Raw genomic sequence first — 20,510 nt, 5'->3', positions numbered from 1 at the left:
GCTGAGGCGATGAGTGGCAACAAACACTGAACATACGAGCGCGGTGGCGAAAGCGGTAGTAGCCGAGGTGGCGTCTGGCAGCTCAGGGGGTGGTATGGTGCACTATAAAGTGAGTATGCTGCGTTTCAGTATTTGCACGTGTTTTTTTTCCCTTCGTGCGTCATTCTCTCACTTGTAATTAAATCAATTGCAGTTTAAAGGATAGCGTGTTACCAGCCACGGCTTTGTTTTGCTTGCAATTGACATGGAAGCTTTCAGATAAATTGCATATTGTACATTTAAAGCGCGCCGCGCTTGGAGCCCTCGAGCGCATTTAAAAAAAAAATTACAGGAGGCTGGTGAGGACGAAAGTGAAACTGCATGCTGGCTTGCGAGGGAAGGGGGACAGGAGATGTGCACGCCGCGTGGCTGTAAGCGCGTACACCAACTCAAATCCGCCGAGACCATGCGCGTGCCCATCTCCTGTCCCACTTCCGAGGCAAGTCAGCAACAATAGATCTCGCTGGCGACAGCGCTTCGCGCTGCGTTCGCCAGGCGAGACCTAAAAAGGAGCCTAGGAAGATGCGTTATACAGACTGTAGGGGGAGTCACTATACCTCGTGACGCAAAAAATTCTCGAAGAGAAACCACTTGTAATCATCCAAGTCCAACACTACATAGGAGAAGTATGCTAAGCATATGAATCTACGGCACTACAAGCTACTAATAGATGCTAACAGGGTAAGTAACATATTCCTTACAGTTACTGTATAATGCGAAAAAGCTCGAAGGGTATCAGAACGTTTTACACAGGAACTAATTATATTATAGGAAATCAGATGGAGGAAAAAAGTAGAGATATATTAAAAAAAGTAACATGCGAGAAGGTAATCTCCAAGCCACCTTCAGACCAAAGCACACAATATACATTTGTTGTCCCTTTTATAAGGGGTCAGAGCTCCTGCAGGATGGTTGCAGGCAGTAGAATATACAGAAGAGCACCAAGTCAGTCCAGACTTTGTGCCGTGGTAAGAGGCTCCGCATATAGGGGACTGCAGGTGGTGTTGGAAGAGTATGGGTTTCAGTGCTTGGAATTGTTCTGATGCATGGTAGTAAGAAGTTCCATATTCACAGTACAGAGCCTGACTCGTTGAACCACATAGGTTTGAAATTGGATGATAGTTACAACCATTTGGTGTGCTTTGGTGTTTTTTTGTTAATCGCCACCACGGTGGCTGTCAGCTTAACATTTTCCCTCTTTCTAGCTCTACACAGAGACCACAGAAAATCACTGCTAGCTATTGATCCCAGAGGTAGTTGGGTCTGTAAGTCAAACTATGCCCCTGTCTGTGCTGGGAGAGTCTTCTTCGGTTCTTCAGTTCACCTAAACTGCTGTTGCTCTCCCTTGCACATGGCGGAACTGGTCCTGCTCATCATAATCTGCGCTGCCTCCTCTCATGCATTAAGCCTACATGAAATGCAGACTCACATATACCATAAGGATACAATCCTCGTTTGCGTATTATTCCATTTTTCTTTTGACTTCAGACTACACGTTCACATTACCTTTTCAATTTAGCACCCCTTTATCTTAGCAAATTTATCATGACATAATAGGGCCAAGCTGATTGTTTGTAACACTGAAAACATATTTAAAGGGCAGATCGGTTTGTTCCATATGAGATTACTTGTTAAGATCAATGTAGAACAGTAAACCGCATGCCGTGGGTGGTGGGCCAACCTATTTGATCACAGTGTTTAAGAGCGCCTACATACCCCTAAAAAAGCAAGTATAGTGCCTTCAAAATTTGGGAATACCTGCCTTACTTATCTCCTGGACAAATCAAACGCTACATTAGTGTCTTTTCCTTAATTGCTGACAGAGGTTGGAACCTCTCTGTTGCGATGGCTGGTTTCGTGATATTAGTCATTAATCAGATAGCGCCAAGTAAAGAACAGATATGATGCTCATGAAAATCCTCTCACCAGTTGTAAAACCTGGGCGAGAGGAGGCGAATGATCTGCTGTGTGATGTGAATTAGGCACCAGAGACGCGCTGACGCAGAGTACCAGCTTGTGCCCCTTCAGGTACAACCGAGACTGATGCAAGATGTTTTCTTATCTTCTCCAGGCTGTTTGATGTGGGAGGCCAGAGATCCGAGCGCAAGAAATGGATCCACTGCTTTGAAGATGTCACCGCAATCATCTTCTGCGTCGCACTGAGTGGTTATGATCAGGTGCTGCATGAAGACGAAACCACGGTGAGTGCCTGCAGGCAGCTCTGCTCATTCTCTACCACTTACTGCACATGGCTTCTCCTCTCTCGATGCAGGGAGCCAGGCGACTCCAGTCTGCTCTCATTCACTCCAGGAAAAGATGCTTTTTCCCCCACAGTCCCACAGTGTTCTGAGTTATTTGCTAAACTATGTGATACTTTATCTTCTTTGATATCATGACTCACTTGAGGGGTGGTACGCGGCATTTTTCAGCAGTGTTGGATAAGAGTTTCCATGAGACTCGTTTCTGGTATGTGGTTATTTCAAGACACTTTTTACTGTCAAGCTTACCTGTTATAGGATGGTGTGGTAATTGTCAAAGAATATGAGGAATACACATTTTGGTGTAAAGGATACCCTGTTTTACCCCTCTGCAGCCCTAGCCCTGACAGATGTTTAGCATCTCTACCTACATACAAAGATAGTAAAAGGACACAATATGTGGTTAATTTGAAAACCTAGCATAATTACTTTCTAATGGAAAGGGTTATCTTGAAAACTTAGTGTAATTGTAGTACTCTGGACCAGAGATGTACATCCTGATTTGAATTTCTAATAAGGTTTTTCATCACTAGGTCATGAATTATGATCACAGGCACAGCTAGTGTTTTTGTTTCTTTAAATAGTCCGAAGCGTCACCCTGCAAATCTCTTGTTACTTTGGATAGTGGTAGACGTTGAATAATGCCTGTCAGTAACATGCTGTAGATTTCAATGATCTTGATTTCTTGTGCACAAATTACCAAAGTCTCTGATGTACTAGTGTGGTCACAGGCTGGTCCATATTGTGGCTCCAAGAACCAGCTGCCCACTAGGTATCCTCTGTTGCCTCACCGGACGCAGTTATGGACTGTGCTTGTCTACTGGAAGCAACACATTCTGATCGTTTTTGTATGCTGAAAGAATTGTGAATGTTGTTCTTGCTGTTATTGAATGACCTTTTCTGTAATTGTCATAGATTTGTGGTTTCCAATTTTCTTATCCTTGAGTGTGTTTGAAGGGTGATTCATTTTTATGCACCCTTTCAGGTTCTGTTTGGGACAGCATTTATCAGTATGCTACTCATTCTCACACACGGAGAACGTGTGTCCTTGAATTCCGTCTCCGTACTTGAGATTACATGATTGCAGAATTTTTTTGAAGGTCCTCTTTTATTAATGTAACGCATTTGGAGAAACACCTATCATTTTGGATTTTTGTTGGGATCGGTTGGAGTTAGTGTTGCAGGTTGTCACATTCTAATACTGCCATGTACTAGGACCAGACTATACAACAGGGAATTCTTTTTTTCTTAATCAAATCTACTCATTCAATTTAGGCAGAGTAGCCAAGAAGCCTAATTCTAAAGGGAGTATCTTGGCTTTTCGATCTTTAAACATTTTGGTAGTGGAGGGAGACAGTAGAGTGGAATTCTGGGGTCACAGATATTATGACCTGAGTGAATGTTACCAGGTTGTATCCTGAACAGCCAAGGTTTGTGTCCAGTCCCTGTCCAAATATTTGTGATAGAAATGACAGAATGACTGTTTCACATCATATTTCAGTTCTGGCCATTTATACGCTAAATCATTACTATCTGAGAGCTGTTGTAGTCATTTGTTTCAATGTAAAATATACAACAAAAACATTTCATAGCAATGTGACGAAACCTCAAGCCTGGAACAGTGTTGTACAAGTGACATAGAGCCATTTGGTCAACCACCTGCATGTATGTGTGTGTGTGTGTGTGTGTGTGTGTGTGTGTGTGTTTTATTGTAACACCTAAAATAGATGAAAAAATGAATGCACACAGTTTGCAAAATGGTAGAGCTGACTTCTCAATTTGTGTGGTGCCATTTGGCTTTAAAATGTTTTCTATAAGATCAGTTGCTATTTCCCAACAAAATCGAGTTTCTAGGAATGACAGCACCACCACTTCTGGGAAATTACCTGTAAACAGTTAAGGAGTCTGTTGGTACTCCCTATTTACTCATCTGATGAAAGACTTCAGTAATCAAGTATGTCTTTACATTGACCATCTAAATGCGTTCAAAAATTAGATTTTAATTGAGGTTTTTTTTATCTTATGTGGTTCTCTCCATTTAATACTTAAGATCTTTTGTCTCTATCTGCTTCTCCTGAAAGGCAAAATGCTTCATTACGTTTTCCCTATTGTGCTGCAAAAAAGGTTAAAGTTAATTTGGGGATTGGCAGTACGAGTTTTTTATCCAACTCCTTTCACCCGTGATCAGCATGGTCAACCCAAGTGGCTGCTGAATATAGTGCAACGGATGACTGTGGAAAGAGATTTTACATTTGGTCAGTTGAAACAAGCACATCTACACTTCTACTTGTATTCAACCATTTAAAGGGTTCACCTATTCCTGAAATATTGAACAATATGTAATTGTGGAAATGTTATAGCACATTAGATTTTGAATCAAATTCGGGATAGAAATAGAAATTTAGGGTCATTTTAACCAGTTCCTTTCTATTAAGTGGGCCTCCTTCATTGGCCATTACATATATCATAAAGATATTTTACCGAAGCTACGTAATAGGTGTATAACAATTTGTATTGAGGTGTTTAATTATTTACTAATACATGTTATGATTTATCATTAGTTTGGTTGACTTAATTTTTAATAACAATTTGGAGAAATGTTATGCTTTTTTAGCATATTTTGATGTATTAAATCTAGGCTAGGATAGAGATGCACAGGCACATTTTTCAAATATTTGTAACGTTTCTTATTCAGTTTTGCCAGATTTGTGCACTGGCATAAACTGTAGCTCTATTTATACTTTGTTGTGATGCAGCTCTTGTGACTTTTCTTCTTTTTAAAACAGTTTTTATATTTTGCAGTCAAGGCATTGTAAATCAATAATATTGTTTTACTCAATTATCAACCATTCAGGACACACCTGAACTTAACCCCAGGTTTCCAATTTGAATGTCTTATGTGGTTTGCTGGTCTTCAGAATCTGTATTTTAAAATGTTTCCTTTCTCCTTAATCTTTAAAAGTCTTGTTTGTTTTTGATTACTTTAAGGTTCAGTTTCCTGTCCTCCTGTAAATTGTGCGTGGGCATGGGGGAGCTTGGGATAGAATGAAAACGATTTACAGGACTTGAGAAAATTCAATTTTGTTTCTGAAAAATCCAAATACATTTTATCTGTCCATTGTGCTTTTCTTTTGGTGATCAGTAATGAGGCTTTTCAATATTAAGCTTTTTATAGTAGACGAGGGGCTTGTTGCCAAATTTCATATAACTATGCCTTACTGAAAATAAGTATTTTATATCTTTTTTTTTAATTGCCAACAATGGAGTGAATGCTATATTCTCTTATTTTCTTGGATGTTGTGACAAATGATCTCCTATTTAGATTCAGTTTTGCATCCAATTTTCTCACATGTTTGGTATAAAAATGTCATTCTGTTTACAAATCGCCAGTGGACCAAATCTCAGAAGTCCAATAGCACAAGTCTGAGATTTACTGTCTTAGGTTGGCACCTACATTTGAACCAGTTGTGCAATATACATAGTATTAGTATGAAACTCCAGAAAAAATCCTAAAAATCTCCAACAGTTGCAAATATCTAGGAGTACTCACATGAGCCACCAATTATGCAGATGTAAATCTAATAAGAGTGCATTTCATTATCCAGTATTTGCACCTTTAATGTTTTTTTTCCTTGTTTCTTCAAAGAGATTGTTTCCCCTATGAATAAATACCTCTTTATATTTTGAGAACGTTCTCTTTCCAAAATTGCATTTACTTCTGTTCTTGATCGGAGTAAATTAAGGGTATTTGGGGAGGGAATCTACCTGCAAAAATGTACTGAATACCCACAAACGTTTGAGATGGTGGAGTTGCCATATGTTGACCTACCTTCAAACATCCACAAAACTGGTCCATTGGAGTAGGTTCTCAAGGAAATTTCCCCATGCTATTAGAATTTCCATGGAAGTAAATACATTTTGTAAAGGCATAATCCTTCCTTTCATGGTTCTGTAAAGTAGGAGTAAATGGATTTTCCTGTTGTAAATACCATAACTTGTGCACATTTGTTTTATTGAGGTGCACAAATAGCTTTGAGCCCTAGATTTCACTTCAATTCATGTTCTTGTACTTGAATGTGCATTCTGTTATTTGGAAGGACTGTATTTTACTGGAGGTCAAGTATAGCATGAATTATTTCATGTAGTAAGTTCTCAGTCATACAATCTCTTTAGACAGTCAGTTGTGTAGTATGTTGACATCATGAGCAGTACATTAATAAGTTAATAAATATTACAAGTCAATGTTGCAAAATAAAACAAAAAATGTCCAATTGCCAATCGGTAAAAACATTCAAATAAATACAGAAATAAGGGCGAGGTAGTACATTAAGTAAAGTGCACTGTAGAATTAGCACATATGAATATAGCGGTTTTAAAACATTTTGAGCATGAAGTCACAAGGAAGGATAAAGCCAGGACTGATTTTAGTGTATGATTTGGATGAAAGATTACCCTATTACCAGTTGAACAAACATTTAATTTAGAAACAAAATGTGGTGATAATCAAAAAGAATGGAGATTGGGTTTTCTCAAAGATATTTGATCTGGTAAGTAAACTGATTTCTGAGAGAATGTACCTATTAGGCAAGACAATCAGTTTGCCTGAAGTTCTTGATTTTACAAGAGGGTTGGAAATATTACCAAACCAAAAATATGTGCTACAGAGAACAGCTGCTCCCTGGAATAGTCTGTAGAGTTTTTCCTCTCCTCACCAGTCGCATGCTCGATTGGATTTTGTTTTGTCTCACATTCTATAATCCAAGAGTGCGATATCGAAATTTACCCCTGGGTCATATCCAATCATAACCCTCTTGTTTTAGTAATTAAAAAGGGCGGGCCCCGCAAAAAGGGTAGTAATAGGAGCTTTGAGCAGGCATTACTGTTAATAACGAATAACTTACCCACATGAGGAGCTGGATAGCACTATTCCTTAGAGAAAACCTAGGTAGTACCACACTGGAAATTGTTTGGGATATGCTGAAAGCGGGGATTCTGGGAGAAACCCTGCAGTTCACGTTAACCAAGGTGTGGAAGATCAAACGGAAAATGCGAGAGCTATATGCCACACTAGCCCCGGAAGAAAGGAAATTAATAACTGCCACACAACAGGGGGGAGACATCCAAGAGGTGCAGATGGGGGTTATGATGGCAAAAGCAGCTATAAACGATATCACGAAAGCAAACACAGCAGACAAATTCCTTGTGTACAAGACAACAAGCCTACGAATACGGTGAACAAGTCGGTCATACACTTGCTATAAGGACCAGACAAGTGTGGTCCGAATGAAGTTGGGGAGATACGGAATCCAGTCCTGGGTATGATTTCCGATCCCGAAGGAATAAGGTCGGCGTTCAAAAGATTCTATCAGACACTGTATATGGAAAATGGCAAGGGAGAGCACAATTATATCTTTAACCATCTGGATCTAACTCTACTCCCTAGATTTGGTGAAGAAAAGCAGATGGGTTTAAAAGGGACCCCTCATTGGGAAGAGCTTTTAACCACTATCTCGTCTCTGGCGACAGGCAAGGCAGCCGGGTAGGACGGCATCCAGGTTGAATTTTACAAAGCATTTGCATCGGAACTGAGGGAATGCCGAACGGGATTGTTCACACACATATTTGAAGGAAACAAGCCCCCCCAATCATGGTCGCAGGCAAAGATTGTGGTTTTATCTAAAAAGAACAAACCTGTAAGTGAACTCGGGTCCTACAGACCGATCACACTGATTAACGGGGACTTTAAAATATACTCCAAAATCCTAGCTTCCCGATTGTCCCCAATCATCAGCAAAGTAGTAACTGGGCGGCAACATGGGTTTATATCTGGGAGAAACACCACAGACCACATTAGACGTGTAATTACACTGTTCAACGCTGCCCAGGTGGCGAGAAGACCCTATGGCTTTGATTCTGTTGGATGCGGAGAAAGCTTTTGATAAGGTCTCCTGGCACTACCTCTGGAACATGCTAGAAAAAGTAAATCTAGGACCAAAATTCCGGCAAGCACTTAAGGCGCAATATTTTAAGCCAGAGTCTAGGCTGTTTGTCGCAGGGGAACTCTCTGATTCATTTGTGATCTCAAAAGTGAACAGGCAGGGCTGCCCCTGTTCCCCACTTTTGTTCTCCCTTTATAGAGACCCTTTTATTCGTAGGCTTGAGTTTAATGTGAGAATCCCCCCTATTATTTTTAACGGTTGGGATACAAAAACTCTTGCGTACCCTGATGATATTGCCCTAGTTATGCCCGAACCTTCTATAGCAATTGCTGAGATTGAGAAAGAGGCGGCGGAATTCGGATGAATTTTGGGCTATTCCCTAAATAGGGGAAAAACGCTAATTTTGGTAAATAATCAAATATCCCTGCAGAATTCACGGGTAGCCATGAGTGCGATATATCTGTGAGTTGCCATCACCCCCTGATCTGTATTGTATTGTTAAGGACAATCTTGAGCCTTTGCTTGAAAATCTAAGAAAGACCTACATAAGCTGAATAACCTATCCCTGGCTGGCCGATGCAACGTTATTAAAATTATTTTCTTCCCCAAAATTCTTTATTTTTTTTGTGCTATCCGCTTAGAGATAGGAAACCTATGTTTCAAAAATTAGACAAATTGATCTCCCGATTTGTTTGGTCTTACGCAAAACCAAGGAGAGCTTTAAAATTTCTGACCCTCCCTAAAGACTGAGGAGGTTGGGGACTTCCAAACTTAAAGTTGTATTACTGGGCTACTGTTTTACACAATTTGGAGCCCCTGCTACAAGAGAAAACATCCCGGCAATTAGGAGTTGAATATTTCCCTTCCCCATATGAATTATTGGTAGGTGAAGGGGCGTGGGGCAAATTGAGCTGAACTACTTCAAGCAAGTTTGCTTTATGACCTTATTGAATACCTTTAAAATCTGGTCAACAGTCCGTAAATTAACGGATCTGGGCCGGCTTAATTTTTATACCCCCCTGAATAATAACACGTATCTCTCAGAAATCTTCTGGGACCAACATGCCCTACGCTGGATCAAAACTGGCTTAAACAAGGTGGGCTTTTTCTTCTCCATCATGGGTATAAACTCATTCCAAGAGATCAGGTGTGAATTTGGCTTTAGTCATAAAGATTTTTTTAAGTACCTACAAGTCAGCGATTTTTTTATATCGCAAAGGTGGACGGGCGATCAGATTCCAAAGGTGCGACCTGGTTGGCGCTCTTTTAGAAGGACGCAAACCTTCAATTGGTTTAATCTATTACCTCCTCAACAAATGTATGAAGGATGACATTGACAAACACTCTTTGAGATGGCAAGAACAACTGGCCATCTCTGAATCTAGTTTCCGGGAAACCTTCTCTTCAGCCCAGTCGTCGTTCTTATCTTCTAAACTACATGAACAGTATTATAAAACTTGTTTTAATCTATATTACACTCCTAGTAGGATTATCAAATGGGGGGGATGGTTAAGGCTCATGATGCCCTAGATGTCAACTTAGGGGGGCCAGTATGGTACATATTTTTGCCACTTGCCAGTCTCTAACTCTCATTAAAACTCAGATCACAGATTTTTTGAATAACAAGTTAAATATTCAGGTATCCTTGTCCCCCGCTGTGATTCGTTTGGGAGTATCGGAAGTTGAGAGACCGGTAAGAGGTAGAGTGTTGGTCTTTATTGCCATGACCATCTACCGTTTATGTATTGCCTTGGCATGGCTAGATAACTATCCACCAGTGTTTCAACAATGGTTAACTAGGGTGCTCGGAATTTGTAATCTAGAAAAGCTAATTTTTTCAAGGAAGGGGAGCCGTAGTAAAAGGAAGGGTCTTAGGATATGGGGACCTCTATTGGATTGGATAGAAGTAAGGAGTTGTGGATGTTAGACACGATGCACTTTAACTAGGTGTATATTAGGATTTATGTTTTTCTGTCCCGTAGGGCTGGTTCTCTTTTCTTTCTGTTTTTCTTTAATTTTTTCTCTCCCCATGAATGAATTTGCTATGAAATATGATCTGTACCAATGATAACATGTTATTTAAATGTGTAGCTGGGGTGGGTGGGGTGTGGGGTCTTAATTGGGGTAAAATTATGTCGCTTTTTTTTATGTCACGCATTATGGTTTTGCAATTGATAATAAAATATATATATTTTTTTAAAGGAATAGTCTGTAGAGGCTGAACAGTATTGCTGTCCTACTCTTCATTCATGCCACAGAAAATAAATATTGTGCATTGTTTTTTTAGAGCACATCTGAATGCCAGAAAATGTAGTTGTAGATTCCTAACTGTTGACTAGTAGGAGCTCTGCTAACTAGCACATTTTCAGCACGGCGAGCCGGAAATGCCTATAGGTGCCCAAAACAATGACATCAGTCTTGGATAAAATGAGTGGAGTCCACTGTAGGGACAGCTTTTTGTCAATGACCCAAAGGCACTGCAGGAGACAGATGAGCTGGTGTGAGTGCACAGTAAGCTGTGGATTAATCTATGTACCAGAAACAAGAATGACATTGCAAATTGAGGTTTGAATGAGAGGAGATATTGGCATCTCAAAGAAGAGACTTTAACAGGACCCTATACTTAAAACTAATGCCCCCATATTTGTTGGAACATAGTCTCACCCAGTGAGATATTTTCTCTAAGGAACACTGTCAGTGTAATATGTTCCTGAGAAATGGCAGTCTCTCCAACTATATTGGTTGTCAGCGTTATCAAAGGTAGTAGCAGATAGCTCATACGTGGGTATAATTCCGTCATATATCCATCTATTTGGCCAATTACATCGTTTTGACGATGGCCTCTGTATCTTTGCCTCACTTGAACCCAGAGTCAATCGCCACAAAGCATTCCAGATTGAATCAGTTGAACCTAAGGCTGTTCAATGACAGTTTCTGTACAGTTTCAGAGATAGTTTGCAGGTTCATGAATGGCTGATAGCTCATACAATTTGGGTTAAGGACTTTTTATATTTTCACAAAGATTGTTTTAAACATTCTATAATCCTCTGTTTTAATTATAGCAAACCATGTTTTCATGACATTCATCGACAATATCTTGCACCACCATCAAGAGGCTGATAATGTGATAAGAGGATTCACTCATGCGTTGCGTGCAGTTACCATGTTTGAGGTTCTGAATCAAGATTACCAACAGGTTTACGTCACCATTTCTTAAGAAACACATTCTGCATTGGAGAACATTTGTCTGTACACTGAGCTTGGTAGGCTAGAGATGCATGTGCTTAGTTGTCATATCTTACTTTATGAAGTTCATTTTCTTGGAAAAAAATTGAGTTTTGACACAAAACCTAGGATGGTGTCATTCTTCATGCCTTACAGAGAGAAGATCAATCATCTAATTCATAGCAACCGATGTATTTATAGTTTAGACGATTTCAGCTTCGTGGTGGGCTTGCTTACCCAGAAATGCAACTTTTTAATAACTTACATATTTCTTTCTTGATAGGATGGGTTTTAAATTGCTTATGTAAATGTTTATATGTTATATTCTAGTTCACTCTGTGTATTAAAGTTTTTATAAGCTCATAAAAGGTACTGAGCTTTGAGCATGTGATTTCTGTAAGGCAGCTGTAGTTGACATCTGTATTTTCAGCCAGAGTATATTTATAATAGAAATAATAACCTATTACTCTTCTAAGTTAAGTTGTAGATTTCCATCGGCATAGTGGATACTGTAAAGCCTTTACTTTTATGACATAATAGTGTGAATTGCCTCCTAAAAGTAAAGCTAACAAATATCTTTAAAATTGCTTTCCACAATTAGACCTAGTTACCAAATCTAGAACTAACATGGGAAAATTAGAATGTGCATGCCAGACTTTGAACCTGTGGCTAAACTGAGAGGCATGCTTGTTGAGCTAAGACAGAATCCAACATACTAAACTGAGATCCAACATTCTGCCTTATAATCTCCGGATGCTCACTTAAAGTTTGGGAGCTGCTTAATAAATTATAGCTATTCTGCTGTTGTTAAAGAAGACTAGATCATTAAAAAAAAAAGCATCCAAAAGATCAAACTGGTCCCTCATCGGTGGTTTTGTAAAGATATGAGAGAACTCCTCTCAGATTTGGAGGCAATGACACAAAATACTGCCCAGTGTCAATCGTATCCTTAAAGGGTTTAAGAAGAGTCCAAAATGCTGCTTGGTAATGACAAACCCAAAGTGTCTTCTGAAAAAGGCAAACTTCACACCAGTGAGACACTACATGAGGTGCAATGCTGACAACTGAAGCCTGGCTGGAAAGTTAAAGACTGTTCTACTGGTCCCCAGTGGGGTCTGTTGAGCTTGATGTTAAAGAGATTGTGGATATTTACAGATCGGTGTCTGTTGCACTATTGACCGAAGAGAAGGACTGTGCATCTCTGTTGAACCAAATTCCTTTTCTTCACCGGACCGGAGAGAGTGAGCCACATCAGAGCGCTATGCTTTAGGAAATATTTTAGTTTTTGGGCAAGAGGACATGGCGTGTTTTGACCCACTTGGGTCTTGTTCATGTATCCCCGGTCTCCATGCTGGGGTGTTAGATCTCAGATTGCTTTGAAGGATTATATATATTTAACATTTTAAAAAGGGCAGGGTTCCTCCTCAATATAGGTTTAAAATGACATTAGATTTCAGTGTAGGGTATAACAGCATATCTCTAAACAAGGAAGTGTTTACTCAAAAAGATTGTGATCCTGAATTAATACAATGTAGCCTTTTAGTGCATTAATATGAACCTAATGGTTTTGCTTACATTTACATCTAAAATTCTTTGTTGCTGGTGGTGATATTATATTTTGATATTTTAATTATAAGCTGTTGATTTAATTTGTTGCTTTGTAATGTAAGCATTTCATGCAGAAAGGCAAAATTATGGAGGACATTTCAAACTTTTGCTTCCAAGCTTACCTTGCATGGTAAAGATTTTTAGGTATCTCCCAAAAATCGATGAAAATATACTAAGGTGTTTTGAAGCATTTCTGAAGCCATATTTTTTAAGCATGTACAGTACACTGTAAACTAGAGGCAACAATTACGGTTTACAGTGGACTAAAAGGTTTTAAGGTTTGGAACATAGGTGGTAATTTGACAAACACCATCAGAGTGGAATGTTAATCACATGTTGCCTTGATGCTGGTTAGGTATTTGACAAAATGACCTTGAAATTGAAGCCTGTCTGACTTAGATGACATTCATGCTCTCACTTTAAAAAACATACTGCTAAGTTTGAAATATATTTTTGTATGGATGTTGCTTTTAAAGTGCACAGTTCTACTGTTTCTTTGGTCAGTAGAGTCAGCATTTAAAGGACTTGCTGCTTAAGGTCCTAAAATGGTCCTTACAGATCATGATGGGGATCTTCCAATTTTAAGGTTCAAGGAGTGCCCTGTGGCAGCCATCTTTAATCTAAAAACAAGATCCCAGTGCTGAAGTTACAATCTGTGTATAATGAGTTCCCTGGGGCAGCACAGTGTACCCTTACTGTGAGCAAGAGAATCATAATGGACATTTTGCCCCTCTTTTTAATGCACCTTTTCTTGCTGCCAAAATGTAAGAGCAAAGAGGGGCCATCTGTATTAGGTGCTAAATGACATACATTTTTTTCAAAGCTGTTTCTTTTGTGAACCTCAGAAATGACGTCCAAATTTCAATCTTGATTTATAAATATTTTTCCAATCCTACTGAAAAGCTATAGGGCGAGAGGCAGGCTAACTTTTATTTGTGACTGGTGAGTGAGCATCACTTTTCAAGTTGGATTCAGACCCCTCTCTTATCTCACATTGTTTTTTTGGTGGTTTTGAGTACTTAACATTTTGCAGTATATCTCGCAAGCCACATGATTTTGGTGATATTTAGCTGTAAGAAGAGATTACAAAGTTTGACGACTGATCTTTTGTCACTTTTGTGTGGTTGAATCACTTTTATATTTGCAGTTGTACTATGCCTTCCTTGTGTTGCGCCTATTTAACTTTCTTTAGGGCTCTTGTTGCTGCAACAGTGTTACTCATCACACTTTGGGCAACATAACTGAATGTCTGCTTCCACTGCAATATATTTAATGCTATTCTATTTAAATGTAGAGGTGCTTGTTTTAACAGTGTGTTCACTAATGTAAGGTTCAATTCTATAGACTAAATAGGCCTTATTTTATATTTACTTTTTATAAACACTCATGTTTTCACCCTTTCTGTTCTATGTTTGTGTGCACAGACCCTTTTAAACATTGAATCCCTAATTTTGGTCCAACTATGGATTTTAATACATCTACTCAAATTTCTCCAAGATTATTGCTGTAGTCCTCACTTGTGGAACTTTAAAAAATCTCCATCAAAAATGTAGATTAACATTATCAACTGTTAGAACAGGTGCCAGTGTGCTACGTCATTCTATACTGGAGTTTATGGAAATGTCCTTTCCTTTGTATCCATTTTGTAAGGAATAAAGTTAGGAACATGATTTTGAAATGTTTGCAATATCTTTTAAAATTGTATGGTTTTATGCAAATGACACTGGGATGGTCATGATATTTCATAGACTAATTATGGTTTCCTCTGTCTTTAGCAGGCCAACAGGGCTCACATTAAAAAGGTCCCTTGCATGTGTTCAAGGGTTTCCACATGCCCTGAGGACCATATTGGTGAAAGGAGTATCTGGATATCTTTGTGCTCGGTCACCTGTGTGGGTCTCTCACTTATTAGACATGGGATCCCTCACCTTGCCCCTAAAAGATCGGAACCAAGTGTATCTCTTTAGAGTCACAAATGCATTTCCTTTAATAATGTTTCTAGTCTGGTCACTTTAGTTATTTGAGGACATTGCTTAGCTAGTCTTTCCCATTGTGGTGGCATTCATAATTTTACTTTCCAAAGGTGGGATCTGGTTTGTAAATAGAATAACCTTTGGACTCGCAGTAGATCTTCTGTGCATGACACACGTATAGTGAATATGAACTTCCATTACAATTTCTATGCTAAGTACGTTGTTTGTTGTTATAAAGTAACTAGCCAAATATGTTTTATCAATCTCCTTCATACTAGTCAGCAAATAAATAACATCTCATTTTCAAGAAACCACAATGAAATAGCATGTATTAATCATTTTCTGTTAACAGAATGGTTTTATTGTTTGCATATGCCCCGAAAGAGTCTAAGATAGTGAACCCCAGTTCCAGACACAGAGAAATACATAAGCACCAACATTCTGCCTCTCGTTACATGCATAGTGCCTTTTCTGCTGAAAACCAAGTCTGTCACTTCATTATCCCTTTGGGGGACCCATTTTGATCCATGGGTGGGTTTATTCACTATACTATTATGGCTTGTTTTTAAATTAATCTTTATTCTACTTTAATTGTGTAAGAATAAAATTGCAGTTTGAGAGAATCGTCCTCCAATTTAAGGAGCATCAAACTGGTTTCAAGATCAGTATTCTCATGCTATCTGCACAGCCCTTGCGGCTCTCTGCTACATGAAATGAACATGACGAAAGGGGAGCCTTTCAAGCCATTAGACTAAACCTGTCCTTTCCCCAACGTAGTCTATTAGCATCAGTGCCATGTTTTGCCCTGCATTCTTTCTAGAGCCTTCCTAGGTGGGACCCCTGTAGTCCCCTGTAACCCACGGGGGGCCGTATTATGGAAGTGTCCTAGGGCGCGACAGGTGTTAGTGCCTGCTTTGCACCCCCCACCGGGCACTTTGATATTACAGAAGGAGCCACAGATGCTTGTGCGGCCCCTTTTGTAATACCTATAGCGCTGGCCATCACCAGAGGGCATTACCTATTTTGCACGCGGGAGAGTGGCCCCATGCAAATGAGGGAATCCCTTTGCCTCTGCACCCTCGCCGTATTACTGACGCGGGCTCAGAGTCAAAGAAGCTGTCAGTAGGTGCACTGTCAGTGCGCCACCTGATAGTAGCTCTCTTGAAGGGGGAAAAGTGGTCCTACGGACCCCCCAGACATTCCCTTGTAGGCGGATGCAGTCACCCACTGCACCTGCCTGCAAGGGGATCTCATACCCCATAAAAGTGCAGGCACCTGCACAGTGAAAAACACAGATCGGCTGCTTCAAAGCCGCTCCATATATCAATTGATTGATCTGCCCGCAGGGCAGCAAGAATTTGGGTCTGCCCTGGGGGCAATGCATTCAATGTAATACGGCACACTCTCCTTGTTTGCACAGGGCGCACCTTTTGATAGGTGCACCCGGCGTTAACAAGGAAAATGCGCTGCATTCCATAATACGGCTCTAGGTCTGCCTTCTGTTCCTTCCCTCCTACTTCCCACCCAAAGATCCTGATGGTGAGACAGCCAAGTAGGGTATCTGACCTTTTGGTAGACCCAGAAAGAAGATTATTTTCCCCGCTGCCTCCAGATCACTCTCAGGTCATCTGGTTGCAGCTAGCCTTCCTACCCTGCCTTTTCAATAAATTGCCTTTTTTTTGCAGTTAAGCCTAGCTCAAAACTGACTTAGGCATTCTGGCAATTACTAGGACCCTCAGATTCTAAAACTGAATGTAGAACAAGATATTGGATCAAAGAGCCGATATGATGTCTAGGTGGTGAAAGGGCCCAGCCTGATGGTTTGCGTCATGGTTTGACCCATTGTGAAGCAACCTATTTGTTAAAAGTTGCTTATACATGTTTTTAACAGGATTGGCAGTGAGATGGTGATTAAAGGCTGTTTCTCTCTCTTCCAACTCCTTTTTTAATCTTCACTTGTACGCACTGCACTCACATTTCCATCACACAAGAGACGACTTACTTTTGCTGTATTAATCATGACTACTTTGGTTAGTCTCTGTCTTTGAAACTTTCTTCTCTGACTTTTTTCGTATTATCCAGTTGCAATCTTTTGCTACATGTTTTCCCTCAAGGCTTTGAGGAGTAGTAGCAAGATTGAAGGATAACCAAATGATGACACTGGCCTCTCTTGGCAGTTGATGGAAATCCTGTCAACATTTTTGTGAATTTATTTCCTTTCTACTTTCTCTTCCTCACTTTTAGTATTTACTCACTAGTGACTGTTATTGGAAGGATAGTTTATTTTGGTGCTAGGAGACAGGTTGTTTGTTCCTTATGTTCTTTCTGTTTTTTAGATCACCAGTTTCCTCTGTATTTTTCTTGCGTCATACAGTCCCAGGACAAGCTCTTGTTCCTTCCTGCATCTAATGGCAAGGAAATATTAGTTTTTAACACAGAAGCATGGATCTCTTTCTAGGCCTGGCCCTTGGGACAGTAAATGGGAGAGAGAGGCTTATACTTTTGAGTTGCTTTAAAACAAACAGCTGGTCATCTTGGCCTTTCTTATTGTCTTAAAACCCGGCCCATTGTTATCCATATACAGTGATAAATGTGTACGGTTATTTCACACTTAGTCTCTTGCAGTGCTAATTTTCAGAAACCCTGAGTCGTAAGACACCCTGTATTAATAGAAGCATTTGTGTGTCCTTACCATGCCTATAAAACCACTGCATATTCGGTCTTAAGAGGAACTTGAATCTGTTGCCACCTGATTCATATTAGGTTTTAAGCCACAATATAATTTGTCAAACACTTAAAAGCTCTGTCACTGTGGATCAGTATCTACTATTTCTTGCACCCTCAGTAATTACCACACACACACACACCCCTAGCCCAGTCTCCCAATCCTTATTGCCATGAACTTTGCAAGCCTTTCTTGTGATATTGACCTGTTGTGAGCTTGAGAGATTCTGTTTTTGCATCTAGGGAGAGAGAGTCTAATTAATTGGCTCCATTATGCAAAGCTCATTAACATACCTCTGGGCGATAATCCTAATCGCTGGTGGGCACCACACTGCTCTTCTCTGCGCAGCAGCATCATTTCTACAAGGTAGAAATGACCCTGTGTTTACTAAGCTGGTCCTATGGGATCTTTCTCCTGTTGCATGGAATGCATGTTTTTTTTTTTTTATAATACTTCCTTTCTGCCCTGTAAACCTTCTGTAATAAAGGGACGTTCATTCCATTGGATGATATTTTACATGTACAGTGTGATACCTGGCAATCATTTCAGCAACCCTATTGTCAAATTTAGATTGTAATGGATCTTCTTATGCGGTATGGTTGAGAAATCTTATTAGGAAGGTGGAGGAGTAAATTAGGACACCATCCTGTATGTTTGTATATTTTAGAGTTCTAATATGTATGTTGTCATCACTCTGTAGTATATATGATTTTTTTGATCTTATTCATTATTGGAGGCCTCCGAATACTGATTTGTGTGTTATGAAATTAATTAGAATAAAACAAAGATAAAGTACATCAAGCTTCTTAAAGATTTCTCACGCGGGTGTAAGCTTACCTTTCACATAGCCAGTAGCGGCTGGCCTCTAGGGAGAGGGGGAGGTGGGTGCATGGGCGGCCGCATGCAAACATTTTACTAAATAATTTAAAGAAACTTACCTTAACCAACATCCTCCGACTTCAGCTCCAGACCTATTCTCAACCACAAACGGATGCTGCAGTGCGGGCACCAATCCTGGTGCTGCTCTCACGCTTTGAGAGCAGTACCCTGATTAGAGGGAGCGGCCTTGCTAACCACCCCCAAGGACACTGGAGCCCTGCACTTACTCTGACCCAGCTGTCTTAAGGCAGCTGGGTTAGAGGTTTCAAAGTGCGCATGTGTGACTGTCACAAGAAGGCCGGCCAAAAAGACACACACACTGCAGGAACAGCCCACCCTCCTCCCTGATGCTAACTTTCAGCAGTGGCCCGGCCCCCGTCCTGACGCTCAGGATGAAAAATAAAATGGTAATGTATTACAATTTTCTTTTTTCACTCTTTAGGGGGTAATTTAAGTGAGGCAACACTCCTCTGCTCCAATGGAGAAGCCGCCCGCACATAGTGTTATGTGAGTGAAGACTTGAGTGTTAATAAATGCAATTTCACAATCAGTTCAAGGAACTGTTTTTTTAAAATGCCACTAAAGTTGGTTTAAGGAAAGTGCGGTGTTTCTTAAACATACTGTTCGTAGTAAGAGCTGGCCATGTTTAAGCAGTATTAAGTGATATATATTTAATAGTTGTATGAGATTTTGACATTAGGGATCAGTTGTTTTCTAGTGTGCTGTGCCTGGAGTCTGGCACTATGTGGGGTAATTAAAAAATATTTCGACCTTAAAATAGTCAGTAGCAGGGCCTTGTGAAAATGATTGCCTAGACTAAATATACTAATACTAGTATGGGAAGGAAAAAAGATGGTGTGCAAGGACATAGGTACATGGAGCTTTAAAACAAGTAATGACCACCACTTCCATCTGCTGCAAGACGGCGCAGTGGGTCAAAGCTTGCCGCTTACATCTTTTGCGATCAGTAAATTGGTAAATTAACTACTGCTGACATGGATATTAGGAGCACCTGTTATTTAAATCACTTTTAAAGAGCAGAAGTGCAGTACAAAGTACTGTATACAAAACAAATTGCTGTTGTTATCCGACTTCCCAAATTTTCTGCCAAATATTGAGCTCCCAGATTAGCCTCCTCTTGCATCGTATTTTCAGCTAGTTCTGTGTATGTCTTTTAACAAAATTGGTGATTAGCCAGTTTACGATAAATGTGGTACAAAATAATGTCTACCCTTTATATAAAAGTTGCTATTAGATTTTACCTGAAACATCCACCTGCTGTTAGATTTAGAGTCTCCACAAACATTTCGTAGGAGGTACCCCAGTTCTGCTTTCGCAGCCTGGACTGGCATGACTCCTGCCTGCAAGTAGACCATACCCATAATGCTGAGTAGACCTTGCAAAATAATCATCTCAGTCATGTTCTGAAAAAATTATGTGATAATTAAGGTTACATAAAACTCATTTCTAGGAAAACTCATAAAATTCATGTGGTTTCCAAGGAAACTGCATGGTTTTAGCAAAGGTGTTTCACAAAAGATGTTTGAATCATTATCAAATACTATGTGTCTAGTATTAATGCCTCATTATATCATCTGTTCTGTTCACTTCAACTGATTTAATTGTAAAGGACCGTCGATTTGGCACGGAGAAAGGTAAGCATTATTATGATCGCTAATGATGATCCCTGGCTGGCGCTGTTATTAGCCTGGCAGCCATTCATTTTCCTTGAAGTTGCAGCCTGACAAAGGAGGCGCTTCCCTAAAACGCTTTGAAGGCTACAGATTAGACAAATTGTTCTTCCCCCTCCATGACACTATTCCCTCTAGACATTGCTTTCAAGAAGGTGTGATACCTCTATCGA

The 20,510-nt window shown here is 39.9% G+C and overlaps 1 protein-coding gene across 2 annotated transcripts in view; it reads left to right on the top strand.

Annotated features, from left to right (window-relative positions):
• GNAO1 (G protein subunit alpha o1) overlaps positions 1-20,510 on the top strand; it is a 755,346-nt gene that overhangs the window by 585,699 nt on the left and 149,137 nt on the right. For both annotated transcript variants that reach the window (XM_085638722.1, XM_085638723.1), the window contains exon 6: positions 2,111-2,240. In XM_085638722.1, coding sequence (XP_085494848.1) covers positions 2,111-2,240 — 130 coding nt within the window. The remainder of the gene's footprint in view (positions 1-2,110; positions 2,241-20,510) is intronic.

Source organism: Triturus cristatus, chromosome 12 (assembly GCF_964204655.1).
Source record: "Triturus cristatus chromosome 12, aTriCri1.1, whole genome shotgun sequence".
NCBI classification, from domain to species: Eukaryota; Metazoa; Chordata; class Amphibia; order Caudata; family Salamandridae; genus Triturus; species Triturus cristatus.
The sequence above is the reverse complement of the archived record's forward strand: the minus strand, read 5'-3'. Positions and strand labels throughout refer to the sequence as shown.